The sequence below is a fragment of the Herpailurus yagouaroundi genome, unplaced genomic scaffold (genome assembly GCF_014898765.1).
Source record: "Herpailurus yagouaroundi ecotype Mexico unplaced genomic scaffold, PumYag 141, whole genome shotgun sequence".
Classification (NCBI taxonomy): domain Eukaryota; kingdom Metazoa; phylum Chordata; class Mammalia; order Carnivora; family Felidae; genus Herpailurus; species Herpailurus yagouaroundi.
The window spans coordinates 46,493,862-46,516,245 of record NW_024412396.1 but is presented as its reverse complement, the minus strand read 5'-3'; the positions used below and the strand labels follow the sequence as shown (position 1 = coordinate 46,516,245).

The 22,384-nt window shown below is 41.4% G+C and overlaps 1 protein-coding gene across 12 annotated transcripts in view; it reads right to left on the bottom strand.

Annotated features, from left to right (window-relative positions):
- Positions 1-22,384, bottom strand: part of RGS6 (regulator of G protein signaling 6) — a 603,304-nt gene that overhangs the window by 541,940 nt on the left and 38,980 nt on the right. For all 12 annotated transcript variants that reach the window (XM_040477580.1, XM_040477585.1, XM_040477588.1 and 9 more), the window contains one exon: positions 13,351-13,454. In XM_040477580.1, coding sequence (XP_040333514.1) covers positions 13,351-13,434 — 84 coding nt within the window. In that variant the 5' untranslated portion in view covers positions 13,435-13,454. The remainder of the gene's footprint in view (positions 1-13,350; positions 13,455-22,384) is intronic.

The following is a 22,384-nucleotide window of genomic DNA, read 5'->3' as shown; positions in this document are numbered from 1 at the left end:
AAAGGATGAGATAGAAATGGAATGTGCCTTATTTATAGCAAAGCCTGCCTCCCCTCGCAAGTGTGTGACAGAAGAGCTGTTTTAAAAGTTTTATTCTTCAAACTTGGCTGCAGAACTTGGCTGCATCTCAGAACTGTGCTTTTGTATTTAGCTTTAAAATGTTAAGAACCAACCCCATGGTTAAACTGGAGGCAGAGGTGGTGCAGGCAGGAAAAATGCTGGGGGAGGGGGGAATGGAAAGAGGTTGAAATGTTATTCTTATTTAGTTAGTTGCTTAAGAAAAACAAATAGAGAATAAAATAGCAAAAGGCTTGGAAAGGTTCCAAGTTGAAATTTTCTAATACCCAGGCGTTGAGGCTCTCAAGATAAGGGGAGTGCTGCAAAGCTAGTTAGACATTAGGATGGGCATCTGGTCTCGAGGTAGAGAGGGAATAATACTCCAGCCCTAATTACTGGAGATCCCCTTGCTCTCTTTCTTAAGCTCAGTGAAAGCTGACAACAACCCAGAGAAGGCCAGCCTATAGATGCAGAAACTAATACTGACCTTCTGGTAAACAATATGTCAGGAGACACGACACAGGTCATGCCCTCTGACTTAGAAATTCTAAATTTTGCTGTTAACAATAAGGAACTGAATAAGTAAATTATGGTACATTATCTACTTGGAATATAATACAATCTTCAAACCTATGACTATGATGACAACTGTGGCACGGATTAATTCTTAGGTAATGGTAGGAAAACATAAAATAGTGTATACATTACGATTACCCACTAGGCTAATATATATTTCTTTTATTTTTTTAATTATTTTATTTTTATAATTAACATGGATTATATTAGTTTCAGGCATGCAATAGAGTTATTCAACAATTCTATACATTTCTCAGTGCTCAGTAAGTGTATTCTTAATCCCTTTTATCTGTTTCACCCATCCTCCACCCACCTCCCCTGTCAACCACCAGTTTGTTCTCTGTATTTACGAGCTGGGGGGCGGGGGTGGGGGGTGGTGTTTAGGGACACCTGGGTGGCTCAGTCAGTTAAGCATCTGACTCTTGGTTTCATCTCAGGTCATGATCTCATGGTTCGTGCGTTCGAGCCCCTCGTTGGGTTCTACGCTGGCAATGCAGAGCCTACTTGGGATTCTCTCTCCCCCTCCCCCTCTCGTGTCATCTCTCTCTCTCAAAACAAATAAAAAATTTTTTTTTAAAGACTGGGTTTTTGGGGCACCTGGGTGGCTCGGTTGGTTAAGCATCCGACTTTGGCTCAGATCATGGTATCGCAGTTTGGGAGTTCGAGCCCCGCGTCGGGCTCTGGGCTGACAGCTCGGAGCCTGGAGCCTGCTTCAGATTCTGTGTCTCCCTCTCTCTCTGCCCCTCCCCCACTCACGCTCTCTCTCAAAAATAAATATATATTAAAATTTTTTTTTAAAGAGTGGGGTTTTTTGTCTGGCTCTTTGTTTCTTAAATTCCACATATGAGTGAAATCACATGGTATCTGTGTTATTTCCTTAGCATTATACCATCTAGGTCCATCCACGTTGTTGCAAATAGTAAGATTTTATTCTTTTTCATGGCTGGTAATATCTTTCTTTATCCATTCATCAATGGATGGACACTTGGGTTGCTTCCATATCTTGGTTATTACAAACAATGCTACAATAAACACAGGAGTGCATATATTGTTTCAAACTAGTGTTAATTTTCTTTGGGTAAATACCCAGCAGAGGAATTACTAGATCATATGGTAACTCAATTTTTAATTATCTGAGGAACTTCCATACTGTTTTCCACAGCGCCTGCACCAATTTACATTCCCACCATTTTTCTCCACATCCCCGCCAATGTTTGTTGTTTCTTGTATTTTTTGAGTCTAGCCACTCTGTCAGATGTAAAGTGATACCTCATTGTGGTTTTAATTTGCATTTCCCTGATGATTAGTGATGTTAGTCGCCTTTTTATGTTTCCGTTGGCCATCTGTATGTCTTTGGAAAATGTCTATTCAGGTCCTCTGCCCATCTTTTGACTGGATTATTTGGAGGTTTTTTTGTTGTGCTGTATGACTTGTACATATATTTTGGATAACAACCCCGTATAGAATGTATCATTTGCAAATATCTTCTCCCATTCAGTAGGTTGCCTTTTTGTTTTGTTGGTGGTTTCCTTCATTTTGCAAAAGCCTTTTATTTGGGTATAGTCCCAATAGTTTAATTTTGCTTTTTTTTCCCTTGCCTGAGGAAACATTTCTAGAAAAATGTTTCTACAACTGCTGTCAAGGAAGTTACTATCTATGTTTTCTCCTAGGATTCCCATGGTTTCAGGTATCACATGTAGTCTTTAATCCATTTTGAGTTTATTTTTGTGTGTGGTGTGAGAAAGTGGTCCAGTTTCATTCTTCTGCATGTAGCTGTCCAGTTCTCCCAGCACCATTTACTGAAGAGACTGTCTTCCCCGTTGTATATTCTTGCTCCCTTTGTTATAGACATTTGTTATGTTAATTGACCATCTAATTGTGGGTTTATTTCTGGGTTTTCCATCCTGCTCTAGTGATCTCTGTGTCTATTTTGTGCCAGTACCATACACTTTTGATTACTACAGCTTTATAGTGTATTTCAAAATCTGGGATTGTGATACCTCCAGCTTTGTTCTTCTTTCTAGCCCTGATAAATATATATATACATATAAAGCCCTGATATATATAGCCTGATTATTTATATATATATATATCAGGGCTTTATATGTATATATACATACACACACACACACACACACACATATACATATATATATATACATATATGTGTGTATATATATATATATAGAGAGAGAGAGAGAGAGAGAGAGCCCATATATATATAAAGACTGGAAGGAAATAGACCAAAATGTTAACTGTGGTCATATTTGCATGGTAGGAATAAATGAGATTTTTTTTAGTTCATATATTCTTTTGAAAATGAATTATTACTCTTAAAATGGAAAACAAGGAATTTTTAAAAGGAAAGAAAGAAAGTTGGCAGAAAGCTCAGCTGTACCAATATTTTACCATGTGAGTTTCAGAACTAGAATGTTTAGTGATTTCTTGCCTCAGGTTCTCCATATGAAGAATAAGGCTGTTATTACATGAGGCATACCTCCTAGATTTAGTGCTGTAAAATACACTGCCTCCTAAATACATCTAGGTTTTCTTATCACCAAACCTTGCTTACACAACCCCATCACCTAGAATCATTCCTTGGCTTTTCCTACAGAATTAAATTCTCCCCTTTCTTATAGATGCAATTCGAACCATTTCTCCTGAAATTCCTTCCTCCTCTGTAAGCCCACCCTGTCAATACCAACCTTCCTATAATTAACTACAAACAACTTTGAGATTTCCTTTGTTTTTTTTTTAACATAATTCAATTTATTTGAAAACAAAATTACAGACTTTAGAATAAAGCAAACCCAGACTCAAAACTCAATACCAGTCATTTACTCCTTCTGATCCTCTTTCCTTGTATGTCATACAGGCTGACCGCCATTTGCCTAACAAGCTATTCTGCTGATCGCATGATTCGATGTATGCACAGTACCCAGCACTGTATTTGGTATCGAGTGGGGAGCCAATAAATCCTTATTATCTTCCTTAATCTTGCACCAGCAGACTTGCGCTCAAGAAAATACTAAAGGTAGTTCTCCAGACCAAAGAAAAAAGGTCCCAGAGGTAAGCACAGAGATGTAGAAAATTAAAAAAATGAAAACAATATTTATTTTTTTAATGTTTATTTATTTATTTTGAGGAAGACAGAGAGCACGGGGGGCAGTGGGGGCAGAGAGAGAGGGAAAGAGAATCTCAAGCAGGCTGTGCTCTATCAGTGCAGAGCTAGATGTGGGGCTTGATCCCACGAACTGTGAGGTCATAACCTGAGACGAAATCAAAAGTTGGATGCTTAACCAACTGAGCCACCTAGGCGCCCCAACAATAATTTTTTAGTAAATCTACATAACCATTATGTTTAGCAAATAAAACAAAAATGTTATAAAACAAAAATGGCAAAGTCTTGTAGGGTTTTAAAAACACAGACTGGAGCGCCTGGGTGGCGCAGTCGGTTAAGCGTCCGACTTCAGCCAGGTCAAGATCTCATGTCCGTGAGTTCGAGCCCCGCATCGGGCTCTGGGCTGATGGCTCAGAGCCTAGAGCCTGTTTCTGATTCTGTGTCTCCCTCTCTCTCTGCCACTCCCCCGTTCATGCTCTGTCTCTCTCTGTCCCAAAAATAAATAAACGTTGAAAAAAAAAATTAAAAAAAAAAAACAAAACACAGACTATTCAATCAGACCATATCCCTGGGTGTCAGTAACCATCTTCCTTTCAAGAAAATTAGTAGATATACCAGAACAGGGACCCAGTAACCTAACTGGTGGGTTACCCCAAATATAAACCCTATACCCCCCATGAGTATTTAATTCATTTTCTTTTTTTTTTTTATTTTTTTTTTAATGTTTATTTATTTTTGAGACAGGGAGAGACAGAGCATGAACGGGGGAGGGTCAGAGAGAGAGGGAGACACAGAATCCGAAGCAGGCCCCAGGCTCTGAGCTGTCAGCACAGAGCCCGACGCGGGGCTCGAACTCATGGACCATGAGATCATGACCTGAGCCGAAGTCGGACGCTTAACTGACTGAGCCACCCAGGCGCCCCTTTAATTCATTTTCAACAGATATTTGATTGATTTATATCTTTTGATGTTATTCACCACAGAGGTGTGAATATTGTCTTGGAGTGAGTGTATGTCTAAGTCTATACTTATATCTTTGTATATTTTTTCCATTCCCTTATTGTAATACATTTTTAGAAGTGAGGATGTGAATCAAAAGACTTTTCCAATTTCAGTTTTGATTTATATTGGCAAACAGATTTTTTAAAAAACAATCCACCTATCCCACAATGAGTGAAACACTTCGTTATTTTCCCTTCACGGATATCTGTTAGATTCTAGTATTTCTTGTTCAAAATCCTGAGAACGGGGACTGAACCCTATGGCCGTGCAAGCTCTCTGTACTGTAAGGGATACTACAAAGACGTGTCAATAGTGAAGGTAATAAACTGCCAAAATGTAAAATCTTAGACTCCTTGAAATGAAATGCGGGGGAAAAAATGGGAAAATGAAATGAAGCCTTGAACACACCAAAGGCTTTCCAAATTAGAAAGTTATACTCGTGGAAACACATCATATTAAACCACACTGGGCTATTCTCGACACTAAAAATACCAGCCCTTTCATCTGCGGACACTGATACCACTAGTCCGGGACTTGCCCACACTCCTGTCTCCTGCCAACCAAGAGAATGTGATGGGGTGCTTTTCCTCTGGCAAGTCCAATCCTAGGGGAAAAGGAAAACAGAACAGTTGTTTCCTAAGGCAATAAAAAAACCTTCGAGCTATTTAACGAAAGGAATCTTAAAATGCAGATTGAACAATTAAATTAGTTACCCAGAATACTCTCTGAAGTTAGTCCTTGGGTAATTTATTTAATGTTAAAAGAAAAAAAGAAAAGAAGCCCTAAATGTCCAAGAGCAAAAAGCATTTGTTTGAAACATCCTGATTTACCTGACTTTTTAAAATTTTGCTTGGGTTAACTTTTTAAGGAAAATGTGAAAGAAAACAAAGAGGGCTATGAAACAATAAACAGGTAAGGAAACGTGGATGTCTTTATTTTAGATTATGAAAGCCCTGGCATGTGAGAACTGAAAGTACTTTCGAGATCACCCAGCCTAGCTCACCCCTCACTTCAAATGGCAGAGCTCGACTTAAAACAGAAGCAACTCATGCGTGGCCAAAACGAGCTAATGGTGTGGCCGCAATCAATACCCAGACACCCTGATCTAGTTACATACTCTTTGTGTGACACTTGACTTCTCTACACACAAGGAGAAGAAGGGCAGGCAACCCAGCTCTACAGTTACTTGGTTCAAAATTTTGTTGGTTCCAAGAGACCTTCCGCCATTTCCCAGGTACAGCCTGGTGAAAAGATACCTCCTTATTCCCCTCAAATCCAACCTACATCTTAGCAGTCACCAAATCCTGTTGATTCTACCTCCTAAACGTCTCTCAAACATACCACTCATCTACATCACCGCTGCCATGATATGGCCACCAGTTTTCCCTCACCTGGATTCCTGTAAACTCACCAAACCATTTGACCTACTAGTTTTACCATTTCTCTTACACCCTCTCTGCATAAGTGCATTCTCCACATTGACCATATGACTTCCCCGCTTCAAACTTTTTTGCGGTGAATTTCCTTATGAAGAAAAACAAGGTCTCAGTGGTTTTCCTCTGCTTTGGGGTTAATATCTGTGTGAGTCAGAGCTTTATCAGGAAACAGATGGCACATATAGGACAATTCAAGAAAGGTTTATTTCAAAAAGGACCAAGTATCAAGAAGTGGCAGAGTACAGGAGAACCATAAGGAAACACTCAGAACCTCTGAGTTATGCAAAACCCCTCACCTAGCAGTGGACCCACTGACCTGCTCCTTCCTAACAGAAGGGATATAGGATGTCATTCCAAGGCTGGGTTATAAAAGAGTGAGACTCCCACTACCAACCCCCTTTCTTACTCTTCTTCCTTGCTCACTCTGTCAAAACGAGCTGCCATGTTGTGAGCTGTCCCGTGGAGAAACACATGCAGCAAGAAACTGACAGTGGAGGAACGGAGGAATGGAGGCCATCGCCCCACAGCAGTCAAGGAACTGAACCCACCCAGCAACCACAGGAGTGAGCTTGAAGTGAGCCTCGCCCCAGGTGAGCCTTCAGATGAAACTGCAATCCCAGCCAATGTCTTGACTGTCGTCTTTTGAGAGACACTGACCCAGAGGACCCACCTTAGATTAATGACCCATGGAAACTGTGACATAATAAACATCATGGTAAAGCCAATTAACCCCATTACATTTTGGGGTAATTGATTATACAGCAATGGAAGACTATACAAACGGGAGCTACCCAGATGCCCAAAAAGTTGAGGAGAGGAAAAGGGTATCAGGACCCAGAGGAGAACAGCCTGCCCTGGGAGGAACAACCTTCAGTAAAGCGACACAGGTAGTGCAAAACTCTAGAGGGAGCCAGGGGAAGAAATATCTGGCTTTGCTCTTCTTCCTTCCTTTCGTCTCTCCCCAGGCTTCTACTGAGCCAATCTGATTCAAAGCCAGAGATTCCAGGATCCCTGCAGATGTAGTCTACCTCCTGGGGCAGAGAGCAGTGTGGAGGGGGTAGAACATGGGCATGCAGGCACAAAAGGAAGATTCCCGCATGATGTCCTAAATCTTCGGCATGATGTATAAGGTCCTTTGTGATCCAGTCCTAATCTCCCCAGCTAGCTTTATTTCTCAGCCCCCATCACATAAACCTAGCTCCAAGAGAACAGCCACTTGAAGTTCCCAGAACTCAGTTTATAACATCACAACTCTGTCCCTTTCCATGTGGTAGTCCTTATGCCTCCTACGCTTTTTCTCCCCTTCTCTGCCAGGTTAATTCCTATTCATCTTTCATGAATTAAGGCAGGTGCCAAATCCCCTGGGCTGTCTTCTATGACATCATCATCCTCTCTCTCTCTTTTTTGTTTTACTGTTTATTTTTGAAAGAGAGAGACAGAGCGTGAGCAGGGGAGGGGCAGAGAGAGGGAGACAGAACCTGAAGCAGGCTCCAGGCTCTGAGCAGTCAGCACAGAGCCTAAGGCAGGGCTCAAACTCACGAACCGTGAGATCATGACCTGAGCCAAAGTCAGATGCTTGACCAACTGAGCCACCCAGGCGCCCCCATCCTCTCTCTTGATATGGATTTCATGACCCTTCGACCTCCTTCATCATTCCTCGGCTCACCTCTACCGATGGCCTCTTGCGATTGTCTAGTTACCCATCTCTGCTCCATTAGCCCACGGGTTTTTTTCAGGGCACAGACCTTATCTTGCATTCCTAGCACTCAACGGTGTCTGGCACACAAATGATACTCGATACATATTTGCTGATTAGATGGTTTCTAGTCCTTACTGTGCCTTGGTCACCAGAATCTGTAGGTTCCCTGACTCTCGGCTGCGCTGGCCACCACAACTGCCTTCTGTGAATTCCAAAACAGTGTCCTATTCCCAGCGTGCTCATCAGGCTTGCCTCTTCCAAGCTAAATGTTTTCCCCTTCTTGCAGCATCCCACTGCCTGTGTAACTAAAATAGGACCACATTTACTTTTTGGAAATGTGCCTAAAGCAGCTTCTGCCCAGGGCTTCCAGGGTCCTAGAACATTAGGGGAAGTGACCTTGGAGTATCAGGTCAACACAAAGGCAAGACCCAACTTCCAGCAGAAAAGGAGTAAATCAGTAGAAACTAACAAGTGAAGGAAGCCAGCAATGACAGACAAGCACACTGGCATTTTCTTCTTTCTCTAAAACTTCTAATTCATCCCTAATGCTATATATTACTGACAATATCCAGTGCTGCTGACACTGTTCCTGCTGTCTAACATACAATCAGTACTGCCAAATGATAATTATACCAATGTCTTAAATGTTACTAGCAAGCCAAAGAAACAGGTCACCACCAAGAAGATACTTTAACTGTTGAATGTTAAATCATTGCAACTAGAATTTTTCTTCTGATGCCTAACGACATTAGGTTTTATCTCAGTCCAATTTCAGTTACATAGGACTGTTTGAAATATTTCTAGAAAAGTTCTAAAGACCCTTACACGTGTCTACAGTCTCACAACATTGTTTTGACAGCAGAGAAGTGAATTAATCTATGATTAAAAACTTACAGAATGAACCTTTTAAATCATTGCAGAAAAGTATGCTTACGATATTTAGTCCAATCCCCTCACTTTACAGAAGAGGAAACGAAGCCAAAGTAATATTTTATTTATTATGTTGGTGGGTTGGTAGGCACACGGGGTTCATTTTATCATGCTTCTTTCTACTTTATGTGGACACTGAACGTATTCTTTTTGTGTAAGGAGTTGGGAAGGAAGGAGGAAAAAAAGTAGAGAAGAGGAAGTCAAAATGAGAAACAGAGCTGGGAAAATGAAGTTCCCCATCCAGAGAACCAAAGCAGTACGTGTAGGAGCTAGGGCCAGATACCCAGAGCTCTCTGCTCCCTGTTTGGCATCTTCCATCACACCATCCCATCTCCTGACCCAAGTCTGGGTCAAGTTAAGCTACAATTTTCTCCGTCCAACTACAATCTAATTGCTCAGAGTTCTACCAAATCAAATCACCAGTCCAGTTGGAAATTTCTCAAGAGACATTATTAACACCACTCAGAGAACTAAACAAAATCAGAAAGCAACCTACTTGTACTCAAAAGAATTCTGGGTTTAAAAAAGAAAGTAAACATTTTCGAAAATCTTTAACCAAGAAGCAAGAGCACCAGCAAGTAGAATGAAGCTTTCGCATTACAAATGTTCAAAGTCAACCCAAGTCAAATCTCTCAGACTAAGCATGAAAAGCAAAGATCCGCCGCACGGTACTTTCACTTATTTAACTTATCCAGTGTCTGCTGAACCCCAACAATGTGGCAATGGTAGTTTGAGGTTGATAACATGGTGGTGGAAGGGACGCCGAGGGGGGCAGTTAGGCCACCTGGACCCAATCATGGCTTCACTGGGAAACTGCTGAGTAACTTCATGCAAGTTACGCACCTTCTCCATACTTTACTTTGCTCCTCTGAAGGGGTTACTAAAATCCCTTACATGTAACTCCATGACAGAAGCCTGGTTCTTCTACATCTGAGATATCTATAAATAATTATAAAATCAAAAACCCACTTCAAAACATTAACTTTCCCATTACGGTGCTACGTGTACTCTACCTGGACATTGTAAAACATACTGAATAAGTGCTTCGAGCCCAGATTCTCCTGAGAAAGAGTTTAAAACTCAGGTTCCCAAGACCCAGCTCAGACATATGAAACAAAAATGCCTTGGGGAGGGAGGGATGGAGGATCTCTTGAGGATCAATATTGTTATAAAACACACCTAAATGATCTGACATCCAGCCAGGTTCAAATGTCATCCCCACGTTGGGCAATTCAATGACCCAGGATCTTTTGGATCCAAGAATATTTAAAAAAGGTTAACAGGGTTTGGGTGCCTTAATGAATAATTAAGGTTTTCTTTTTAAATAGATTTTTAATGTGACCAATACATTTTTCATATACACCTCCAATCCAAAATGTGAATGTGAAGGATGGAAAAACTAAATGAGAAAGTCTGTTCAACTCAATAAATAAATCATGCCTTGGGAAAGTACAACTTCTCAGAGTTAATGACACAGAAAACATGACAAGAGAATGAAGAGTATTCTGAAGGTGTAGGCCTGAGAAACCCACCCATCATTACTCATATGTCAGAAGGTCACCACCCTAAATGGCATTTAAAAGTCACAACAACGTTGTGGACATAATCATCCCACTTATGACTCGGAAGTTCACCCAAAAGCTCCATTTCTCTAGATCTGGCTTTTTAAATGTCAGCACGTGAATCAACACAACACAATGCAAGCAAAAACATCACACTAAAAACATCTGACATGAGTAAGAAACAACCAGAGAAAGACAACAAAAAGGAAAGTACTATTTGCATAATTTTTAATGTAAATTTTTGTTGTGGACCTCTAAGAAAAGGCTTGGTTTTAGAGCTTACAACTTGAAAAAAAACACTATAAAAGAGGACTTCCATAGTACGTACATGTCTTAAATTGACCTTGGTTTCAAGGTTTAATCTTTACTGACACCTTGAGGATAGTGTCCTACAATATTGGTTGTATTGGTTGTAGCCAAAGGCTGGTCTATAGCACTGCGAGTAGAGAACTAGGTAAATATCCCATGACTGAAACGTAACCATGGCTTAAATTAGTCAAATTAACTAGGTTTAAATGATTCCAGGTCCTAGACCCATACTAAGCAATGCCTTCTTTCTTCCTAATAGATTGAAAAGACGTAATATCCCTTTTATAGCAATTAACTGTTATGACAAATAACATGAACACATAAATATCCCACATGCAAATTTGTCAAAAGGAAGCGAGATATGTTTCCAGTATAGAAACCAAGAGGCTAGTCATCATATCTTTGAAGAACTATGGTAATTGACAGCTTTGTATCTAAATTAAACCAAGAGTCCCCTGCTACCACCTAAAAAGTAAAAATCAAGTTTGCACAAACCTGTAGGAAGTTTTCCTTTCAACATAATCCCAAATATTCTAGTAGAAAGGTGTTTGCATTGCATGACCTTTACATTTCTTACCAACCTTTAATAACCCATTAGTTTACAATCTCCTGAATAATACAAAAATATCTGTATTGTTTTCCTGTGTCTTAAAAAGGCAACTCACTTACTTTATCTAAATGAATCTTCACAATAACCCCATGAGGTACTGTCCTTCCTCCCCCCCCCTTTTATTTTTCTTTTTAAAAATGAAGAAACTGAGGCTCACAGAATTAATAACTAACTCAAGGTCACATCACTAGGAAGTGGTAGCATTGCAATAATTTTAACCTAGGTCTGATTCCAAAGCTCATGTTCCTATGATCTTGGCTTAGGGTGTCCCTGGTGTGGGGTGGGTTAAGACGGTAATGAGGAATACACATCTTTGTATTATTCTGTATGCCTCACCAATTTGTTAGCCGTGTGAATCTCTTTTTTCTTTATTACACTTTAATAGGCTTCTCTGGTAGAGATGGGTTATCTAAGTATTCTCTTACAAAGCAAAGGATGAAGGAATTTGATACTCAGAGCGAAATTAGTTTTGAGTTCTATTTTTATAAGGAAAGAGAAAAATTCACCACATTGATCATCCAGGAATATCTAGTTCAACCTTGCCCATATGATTAGCAGAGATCAAACACACAGTCTTGCAGAATACACAGAACCCAGCAGACAACTCAAATATTTAGTGAAGTGAATGAACATTAACCAATTTTCCTTATTAATAACGTAATCTAGTTAGATCAAATTTTCCCACACATGCAAGCATTAAACGTGTATTAATAAGCAGTTATTCCCTCAAATTCAACATGTGCACGAATAAAACTTATGTGCCATATCTCCTTCCTTGAAAACATCCTTCCAAATGTCCCTATTTGAATTAATAGCATCAGTGTCTTGCCAGTGTAACCCAAAGTGGCTATGTAACAGCCACCTTTGATTCTCTATTCCCTCCTAATTCTATATCCATTCAGTTTCCAAGACATTTTTAATTTAGACTCTTTAATTCCTTTGCTCAGTCCCACTCAATTCTGAGGGGCATTTCCCCTGCTAGATTAGTATCCTCCTTCTTTCTCACAGATACAGAAATACCACCACCACCCCCCTCCCCCATTAAGCCTCCAGTCTACCTTCACTACAATGTATCTGGCACAGTGGGGCAAGACTCATAATCCCAAAGAGAAATGTTGATTTTGCAACTCCCGGCACAAAAGTTTTTCATGATTAAATTGTCTGTGATTCAACATTCTAAAATCTGGCTCCATCCAAACTGTCTTCCCAAAATCTTACCTCCGTTACTCCGTGTAACTCACCTATGCCCAAGCTCACTAGTTCTGGTTGCTGTTCACTTTCTCCAGCTCTTTGCCTTTGCTCAATGCATCTCGCCACTGGAATGTTGTTCTTTCCACTTTCCACATAAAGCAGTCCTACCCATCCTTTAAAATGTGAATTCAAAGACCACTCCACCAGTCCACACCTGGCCTATGAGCCTGGAAGTAATCACTCCCTCCTCTGATTTCATAATACTGTATTTGCACTTCTCTTTTGGAAATTAACACTTAGACTATTACAGACTCTGCATTTGTGTACATCTCTTGTCTTCACCAACCACAGACATCTAATTCATGCATACCTCTGTATCTCCCACGGCATCTAGACCAGATCTTATACATACTATGGGTTCAAAAACAATCAGTTGATAAATGTTACACAAAGGCCTTGACACTGAAGGAGAATACGTCTCCATCTGCACTGCTTAGGCAATCTCTGCGTTTAAAGAAAACCAAAGCAGGAGAGCCTGGCTGGCTCAGTCTGTAGAGCATGCGACCCTTTATCTCAGGGTTGTACGTGCAAGCCCCACGTTGGGTGGAGAGATTACTTAAAAACAAAATCTTTAAAGAAAATCAAATCGTATTTTTCAAGTGTTCAATATCAAGTATGACAAAACCTAACTTCTTTGAATTTTAGAATTGGAAAATCAGAGGACATGAGAAGAAAACGATATTCATTTATCAGTTTAAGCAGAAAACATTTGTCAAGCTGTCAACCATCAGTCAACCCTACACGGAACACAAACACATACACAAGCAGCACCCCCAGCATTCAATAAGAGGCCTTACTTTGCGGTAGACTATCATGTTTGGAGAACTGTCCTCTGGGTCAGCAATCCCCACTGCTCTTTGATCCCCAGATCCCTGAGCCATCCCGGATGTCTTCACTCACACTGCAAAAATAAATGAATAGACCGTTAAGACATGAAAAAATTATACAAAGAAAGTCCTGCCATGCAAAGAAGTACTTTTGGCAGGTGATATGAAAATACATGATAAATTTCTCATTTTTCCACATTAATTTAAGCAGTATCTTAAAAAAATATCTAGGGGATAACTAGGGTCTTGATCCACATACATTCTCCTAATCCCAAAGCAACATGTTCTTTATTTTCAGCCCAGAATCATGTACCCTAGAGGTGAGCTTATGCCGTCTTAAATAATCTCCTGAGGACAGATGAAGCCAATCATTGTGATGTTGATTTTGTCTTACCAAAGCTCACTTCTTGATTAATTCTATGCACTCAAATCTGAATATTTTACTAGGGAAATGCAGATCAAAACCACAAGGAAAGACCACTTCATACCCACTAGGACGGTCATACTAAAAGAGAAAAACCTCAAATAACAAGTGTGGCAAAGGATGTGGGGAAATCTGAACACTTGTACCTTGTTGATAGGAATGTGAAATGGTTCAGTTGCTATGAAAAAACAGTTTGCTGGTTCCTCAAAAGTTAAACATAGAATTACCATGTAACTTGAAAATTCAACTATACCCCCCAAAGAACTGAAAACAAGTATTCCAACAAATATTTGAACATAAATGTTCCCAGTAGCACTATTCACAATAGCCAAAAAATAGAAACAGCCCAGTGTCCATCAATCGATGGATAAACCAAATATCGTCTCTCCCTACAATGGAATAAATTTCATCCGTAAAAAGTAATAAAGTGCTGATACATGCTACAACACAGATTGGTCTTGAAAACATTATGCTTAGTGAAAGAAGCCAAACACAAAGGTCACTGCAATGGACTGGACGTTTATGTTCCAACAAAATCCATATGTTGAAATCCTAACCCCTGGCTTGATGGTATTAGGAGGTAGGGCCTTTGGGAGCTGATTAGTGCCCTTATAAAAAAAAAGACGCCCAGAGAGCTCCCTCCCACCATATAAGGACACGGCAAGAATAAAGTCATCCATGAACCAGGAAACAGACTCTCACCACACACCAAATCTTTTGAAGCCTTGATCTCCAGAACTGTGAGAAATAAATTTCTGTTGTTTATAAGCCAGCCAATCTAGGATATTCTGTCATAGCAGCCTGAACAGACGAAGGCCTGAACAGACGAAGCCTGAACAGACGAAGGCACACATTGTAGGATTCCATTTACGTTAAATATCTAGAATAGGTAAATCTATCGAGACAGGAAGCAGACAGGTAGTTTCCAACAGCTGGGCAGAGGATGGAATGGGGCCACTGCTTAATGGACCTGGGATCCCCTCTGAGATAACAAAACATTTTGGAACTAGATAAAGGCGATGGATGCAGACCATTGTGAATGTATTAAATGCTACTGAAATGTATGCTTCGAAGTCGTTAATTTTAGGTTGTGTGAATTTTACCTCAATTAAGTAGAATGAATATTTTTTAATTTGACCTTTTCAAAAAGCCTCAAAAGATAACAGTGACAACATATGGAATTTTTGGGTAAAGAAGTTCAGTTCTTGGTATCACACTATATTTGCTGTGTGACTTCGCACAAGTTAAATACCCTATTGGGTTCTCTTTGTTAACTTCCTTTTAAAACAAAATGTTGAATGCCTGCTGTGTACCCAGAACCACACCAAGGCACCTCTCTCTACACTGCTCTCATCAGTAAAATGTGAATTCTACTGAGTATTCACAGGTAAGGGTCTAATAAACTGAGTGTAAAGGTATCATATAAAGCCATAAAAGTCCTATACAAATGTTATCTCTAAGCTAAGAGCCTGCCTGGGTTATTTGCACAAAATCCATAGGCTTTTCATCAAAGAAACTTTTACAAATACCACACTTGACAGAAAAGGCCATTTCAATTTAAAATAAAAGCTCAGGAAATATTTTATTATAATAAGTTGGTACCAAAGGTCATTCCATAAAAACAAATTTGGGCAGGAGATGGGGAAGAGATAGGAATTTGTCATTTGTGCTAAGAATTTAAATGCCCAAAGTATACCGTTTGAATGTTGCGTGCTTTCTTTGTCATTTGTGAATTAAGATGCATTTTAAAAGTTAGATTACATGAAGAGATAAAGAACGTGCTCTTACCTCTATGTACTGTAATATCAGGGTTTCTGTGAATATAGTGTTACATGGAAAAGCTAATTATTAATTCCAATCAGTGGCTTTTAAAGTTAAATGAATAACACGCTGTTTTATTTTTAATGAACAGCTACTTATTTGCCTAGTCCTTTGCCTCAATACAGAATACGACAGAGCATGAAAAACAAAAACTGAGTCCATTTATGTATGCTCATTTATCTATGCAACAGAGGCATTTTGGGTCTCTGGCTTTATTTTTAAATGAACACTTGACTTTAATGACCATATTATCTCCCACCATAATAATGACCATATCATCTCCCTTGTTGTTATAACAACAAGGTTGGGAATGACCTAAAAACAATCCTGTTATCCCTGCCTTCGCCTCTTCCTGGCCAATTCCCCCAACACACACACACGCACGCACGCACGCACGCACGCACAGAAACATTTCTAGTGTTATAATAGGCTGATGGTCCAGGACTAGGACTTTAGACTACCAAGTGCAGGCAGACAAGTCTCCCTATTAGGAATTTCAGTGAATCTAGTATATAGGAGAAAAACTTCTATTTTTGGTTCCTCTGGCAGCTCAATGTCATTCAACTTTTCTGTGTCTAGAAAGAATCATTGCTAAAATAATGATATAACCACTTTCAAGCCCATGCGCCAACAGATGTTAGACAAACGGGATGCAAAACCTACACAGGTAAGGATGTTCTAATTACATTCATTGACTAGGAAGCTAGGGCTCGTGACATTAAAGGGCTAGATTCTCATTCATTACAATATAGGAAATATTTATTAGTTTTTTAAGTTTAGTTATTTATTTTTTGAGAGAGAGAATGAGACAGCATGAGCAGGGGAGGGGCAGAGAGAAGAGGAAGGGAGAGACTCCCAAGCAGGCTCCGCACTGTCAGCACAGAGCCCGACATGGGGCTAGAACCCACAAAACATGAGATCATCACCTGAGCTGAAATCAAGCAGACACTTAACCAACTGAGCCACCTAAGCACCCCTAAAATATTTATTTTTAAATGAAATATGATAGAAATGAAATAGGAATAGTTTAAATTTCATGGTAGTGAAAACCAAAAACTTCATCTTATTCATGCTACGTGTATATATGCACACAGTAAACAATTCAGGGCCTTTTATTTTAATATTTAAAGAATGTGAATGTTTTTCAGTACAAAACTACATTTCACAAAACTACAAAACTACACAAAACTACATTTCAGTAGAAAGAAACACAAAACTACATTTCAGTAGAAAGGAAACACATTAATGATATTCTTTTCCTAAAATGGCTTACAGCTAACCAAGGGAGAAGCTAAAAACGTGTTCAGGGCTTGATTTTTGAAAACTCCGAGAAGAGACAGATAGGTAGCACAGTGGTTACAAGCTGGAGTCTGTTATCAGACAGATCCACATCCAAAATTAGTTTGCACCACTTCCAAGCAGCGTGATCTGGAACAAGTTACTTCACCTCCCTGTGCCTGTGTTTCCTTATCTGTCACTATAGTCCCAGCATAGCGGAAAGCCTTCTGAACTGGGTGGCCTGGGTCTCCTACCTTGTGTGCAATTGACTAGCTGTCAGAACCAGGTCAAGTCACAACTTCCCCGGACCCCAAGTGGACAATAGCTGTAAAACCCCACATCTCCAGTGTTCCGTCCAGCTCTGCCCTGGAACCTCAAAACTTTCCTTCAAATGCTCATCAGAATGTTCCGTACCACCTCTCTTTATCCTAGCCCATGTCCTCCATTTATGGCATCACTCATGCTGAGCTTGTCAAGGAGTCACCAAACTGCTGGAGTGAAGCATCCTCTCCCAGACTCAGCATCCCCAACCTTGAAGCGATTTCTGTAATACCAACACCCACCACCAGGGGCAGTGGGACTCAACATTTCTTCTTGGAGCAACCGCCCTGAGCATCCACTCGCAAGGTGGGCTGGAGATATGAAGATATGGTAGGCCCTGGAGATATAAAGATAAATCAGACACAGATGATCTCATTAAAGTGTTGAGAGTCCAGGAAGAGTGACAGACATGTCCACAGAAACAGGACGTCATAATGTGTGGGTATTTGGTTATGCCGGTGCAGGGCAGAAGCTGGCAACTGAGATGACAGCGAAGGATGAAGAGGAGTCTGGGGGAAGCAGAAGAGGCCATTCCAGCCTAGGGGACAACACAGGCATCAAGCATGGCCACGTGAAGCCCCAGAAGCTGTAGGCACCCAAAAGAAAAAAAAAAAAAAAAACCATGAGGACTGATCTGATCTCAAGGAGATTAAATGGGACAAACGTGGAGTGAGAAATAACAGGGCTTTGCACCTCTCTTTGTTTACTTCTTTATCAGGAATCTCCTCTACTAAAGCCAGTTCTGCTTGGGCAGAGTCTTTGTTGGTGGGGTTCATCCTGCACCTAGAACAAGGTGTGGCACACCTTGTAGGTACTCAGATATTTTTGAATGAATGATGGAATTGATAAGAGTCGACCAAGATGCAGCGCACTCCTTCTGGAATACCCATCCAGATAACAAGCCACTGAAACTGCCCCACAAAGAAGGCTCTTTCTTGACAAAGACCTACGGACAGAATCACACTTTTCCCCAGAATTTACTGATATGGGCCAGCCCTGAACTCAGGAATCCACTTTTGGAATCCATGAGCAATTTAGATAAGAAGGAACATGTGGGAAGATGGAAAGTATAGTGAGGAGACACCTTGTCAATAACAGAACAATTGAGTATCTATGACTCAAACTGATTAGTAAATCTTCTGCAAGTCGGGACTGCAATTTACTCCCAACTTCTATTTCAGTTGTAGCTTGCAGTTACAACAAATGCCAGCTGCTTTCCTTCGTAATGCCAGCCTCTCTGGAGCAGCCAAGACTAGGGTCCGGCAGATAACAATGCTGAGCCCAGCAGGTAGAAAGACCTCCATGATGTGGAAAAGGAAGTGGCTTTGAAGTCAGACAGGAAATAGCATCTCAGCTCTGGCCACACCAAGACTGCCTTGGCAATTGAGTACCTCCCCCCCACCTTCCCCCACCTTCCAGCTCTTCACCTGGAAGGTGAGAGTCCTCTACTTTGCAGAGTTGCTTTTGAAGAGGAAATAAAATAGGGCATGCAAATTCCCTAGCGCGGAATGAACGCAGCAACTGACCAGCAGTCTGGTTTCCAGCCACTATTTGGCCAAGTGAAATTCCCAGGCCATCAGCATCAGAATCATTGGAGAAACGCTTCCCCCACCTCAGGGATTCTGAGATGGAGCCATCAGCTATTTAACAAGCTTCTCAGGTGATCCTGACGTACATCTAAGAGGCAGACCACTGCAGTGACACTCCAATGCCACCGAGATCACTGTCACATGAAGCTAAAATCCTTAAACATCCTGCCTGCCCTTCTTTGTGTTTAGCCCTCAAAACCCTATTCAGGGAAGTATCTTACAAGGGAGGTAATCAAAGCCTGACTGTAACACAGTCTGAATATCTGTGCTACCAAATAAGAATTTCTGTTGATGTTATTTCCGCTCCCCCATATTGTATCAACCTCACACTGTTTGCTTCGGCCCATTAAAACCCAATGGATTTTTTTTTTCTGACATCAGCAATGTTAAGCACTTTGGGGAGAAAAAAAACTTTACAAGAAGTGTGCTAGCTCAGTAGTACAAGCTTGTTTATATAGCTCTAATCTGACTGAGAGGGCAGGAACCTCCAGGGGGGGGAAGAAAGAACAAGGGTTCTGAAGAACAAATACTTCTTTCTGTTATCGTGGTCTGCCAACGTGACACTTCCTACACAGACGAACTCAGAGTCTAGCTGCTCAGTGACAGAGCGAGAGACGCCAAAGATCCTAAAGCAAGATGCGAGAGCTCAATCCTTAGGGGCCAATCTTGGTGGCAATGCTGGGCACCCAGGATATAATCGCTTGATCATCTCAGGACTTTGGTTAGCATTTGGTGGTTCCCGAAAGCTGGTCCAAGGAATTGAACCAGACCAGCAGCCTCAGAAGCACCTGGGCTTGACTCTAAAGATCCATGTTCCTGGGTCCCAGGTGTCAGAAATTCTGATCTGGTGGGCCTACGGTGGCCCCTGGAGATTTATCATTTAAACAGTCCCCAGGTGATGTGAAAGCCCAGTCAGGTCTGGAAACCACTGCCCTAGATTCCATGGAGCCTGCCTTCTCTTCACCTAACCCCTTCACCCCATCCCATGCTGCCTACTGTCTGGGCAGCCACGTGGAGGTGGGGCTCCTTCAGACTCCCTTGTATTTAGGAAGAGACTGCACTGAAAAGAGCAAGGGTCCTGGAGTCAAAGAACAGGCTCCCAATCCTGGCCATGCCACTTAGTGCTATGTGGCCACAAACAACTTAGTGCTATGCTTACTTAGCCTCTCTGAGCCTTGGTCTCCTCATCTATAAAACGGAGTAAATGCTGATCACCGGTATCAGGGGTTCTCAGCCTTGCCTGCTCCTTAGAATCACCCGAACAATGCACCACAGCAACTCTTAACAGGTGGCTGTTATCATCCCCATTCTACAGATGAGAAAACTGAGGCCCAAAGTTGCCAAAAGTAAAATAGCTTCTCAACCAAGAAACTAAAATCCTAACCCAGGACCGATTCCAGTGCCCACACTTTCCATCGTGGTCTCCAGTGACATCACCTATAGAAAGAATTTAAGACACAATTTTGTGAATATATGAAATTTAAGTATATATTGAAATATAAAGTAGTTAGCACCTATATATCGCATAGGAAGTACCTAGTAGTAGATACTTCTGGTACACAGTTCAACTGGTACTTAGTAGGTCCTCAACTGATTTGTGGTTCCTACCTTCTACTTCCTAGTGCATCAGTGAAGCTGACTTCCCCCTACCAACCCAACCTTAAGACATACAAAATAAATATAATCCTCTTTAAGTTGCCACAGCTGCCTTACAGCCTAAACAAATTTTTGTTCAAGCTGCTTATAAAGATAAATATTTTCACATTCCTTATATTAAGCAAAAGTCCCAAAAAATTAAGCTGGGAGGGAGAAGCAGAAAGTTTTTCATATAACAGGATGTGCTTGGCCTTGTGATGTGGTTCACGGTCCTATTGCTGCAATCACTGCTCAAAGTTCAGGTCCACCCAGGCATCCTCTCTCACCAGGGCTCTGGCCCCCACACTGCTCTGGACAACCCCAGACCCTGCCAATTCCCCATCCACCCTCCCTGCCTTTCTAACTCCTTTTGGTCATAAACAGTATGCCCACTATGTCCTTCTACCTTGTCTTTGAACTTTGACCTTCAGTGACCTTCATGGAAACCTGGCTTCCCCCAAGGACATCCCCTCCCCTGGAGCCCAGTTGTTCTCACCCCACGTATCTCGAACCAGGAAGTAAGGTAAGCATCGTCCCAGCTCCACATTGCTGCTTCAAGTGATTTCCCTCCTGTCTTCCTACACAAATCCCTGCTCTCGTGACACTCAGACCATCTAGCTGCGCCACTTTCTACCCAATCTCACTACTGTATCCTGCCTCCCTCCTGTTAAGCCTTCCCATTTCCCCGGGGACTCCTGCTTCTAGTTCTCATAGGTTTTCTTCTCCATCCCTCACTCCTTCATCAATCTCAGTGACGTGAACATCAGAATCAAAGACCTATCTGGAAAGCCGGTTCCTCCATCCTTCTATTTCCCCACTTGAACCCTCTTCCTCGGCCACCGTCTCCCACGGCCACGTGCTGAACCCCATCATCAGTGTGACTGGACCACCTCACACCCCAGTTCACTTACCAGTTCTTTCCAGTTCACTTACTCTACATTCACTGCACACATTTTTCAAGCTTATTTAGACATTCAGTCCATGGGACTCACAAGCCTTTACTCCTCCTCCTCCTCGCTCTGCCTTCACGTTTTTCTCTCACTGGTCCTTTCATTTTAGCCACTCACAGTCACACCCTTGCAAATACCCTTAACTGCCTCACTATGCTCTTTCTGTGGCAGATTTCCAGGCAAAACTCCAACGTTGACGGAACCAGAATATCCACCACACAATATCCATATAATATCTGAAGACCCAAGCTCACACCCAAGCAGGTATGCTCTTTGTGGCGGGAATGAGAAAGAAATCACACAACCGGACCGACTGGCTGCATTTTAAATGCATGAGCACAAGCTTCAAATTTCATCAACACTGCCCATCAAATCTAGATGTTTTCCTACCGAGTTTGCTCTCTGTTTGTCTCAAGTGGCCATCCCATACCTTATCTTTGTTCAAGCTGCACACGCTGTTGATGGGCTCACTTCAAAATTCATTGAAGAAATGGAAGCCGGCAGAAGGCAAATCTCTCAACTTCGGGCACCCTCACCTAACCCACCATGTTCTTTGTCTTCCCTCCTGCTGCAATAGAGGACGTGTTGCTGTATTTACTAGAGTGAAGTCACTCCACTCTTTTGATTGGAAGATGACAGCACATACCTCCTTACTCATCCCCTACCACCACACGGGTGAATGGGGCTCCAGTATAACAACAGATTACAGCTCAAACACCTCCAAGACACAAACTCTCTGAAGACTCATTTGAAGTCAAGAGAGGAGACAAAAACAAGAACACGAGGGGAATCTGAAGTTTCTAGCAGCTACAGCTGTAGCAAACATTAAACACAGCCCAACTCTTGGCCAATTTAAATAAAATCTCACACTCAAGGCCCAGTTACCTTAATTCCCATTACCAGATATACCACGTTTGGCTTTTGACAAAACAATTACAAGGCACACAAAAGGCAAGAAAAGACACGGTCTGAAAGGACAACCAATC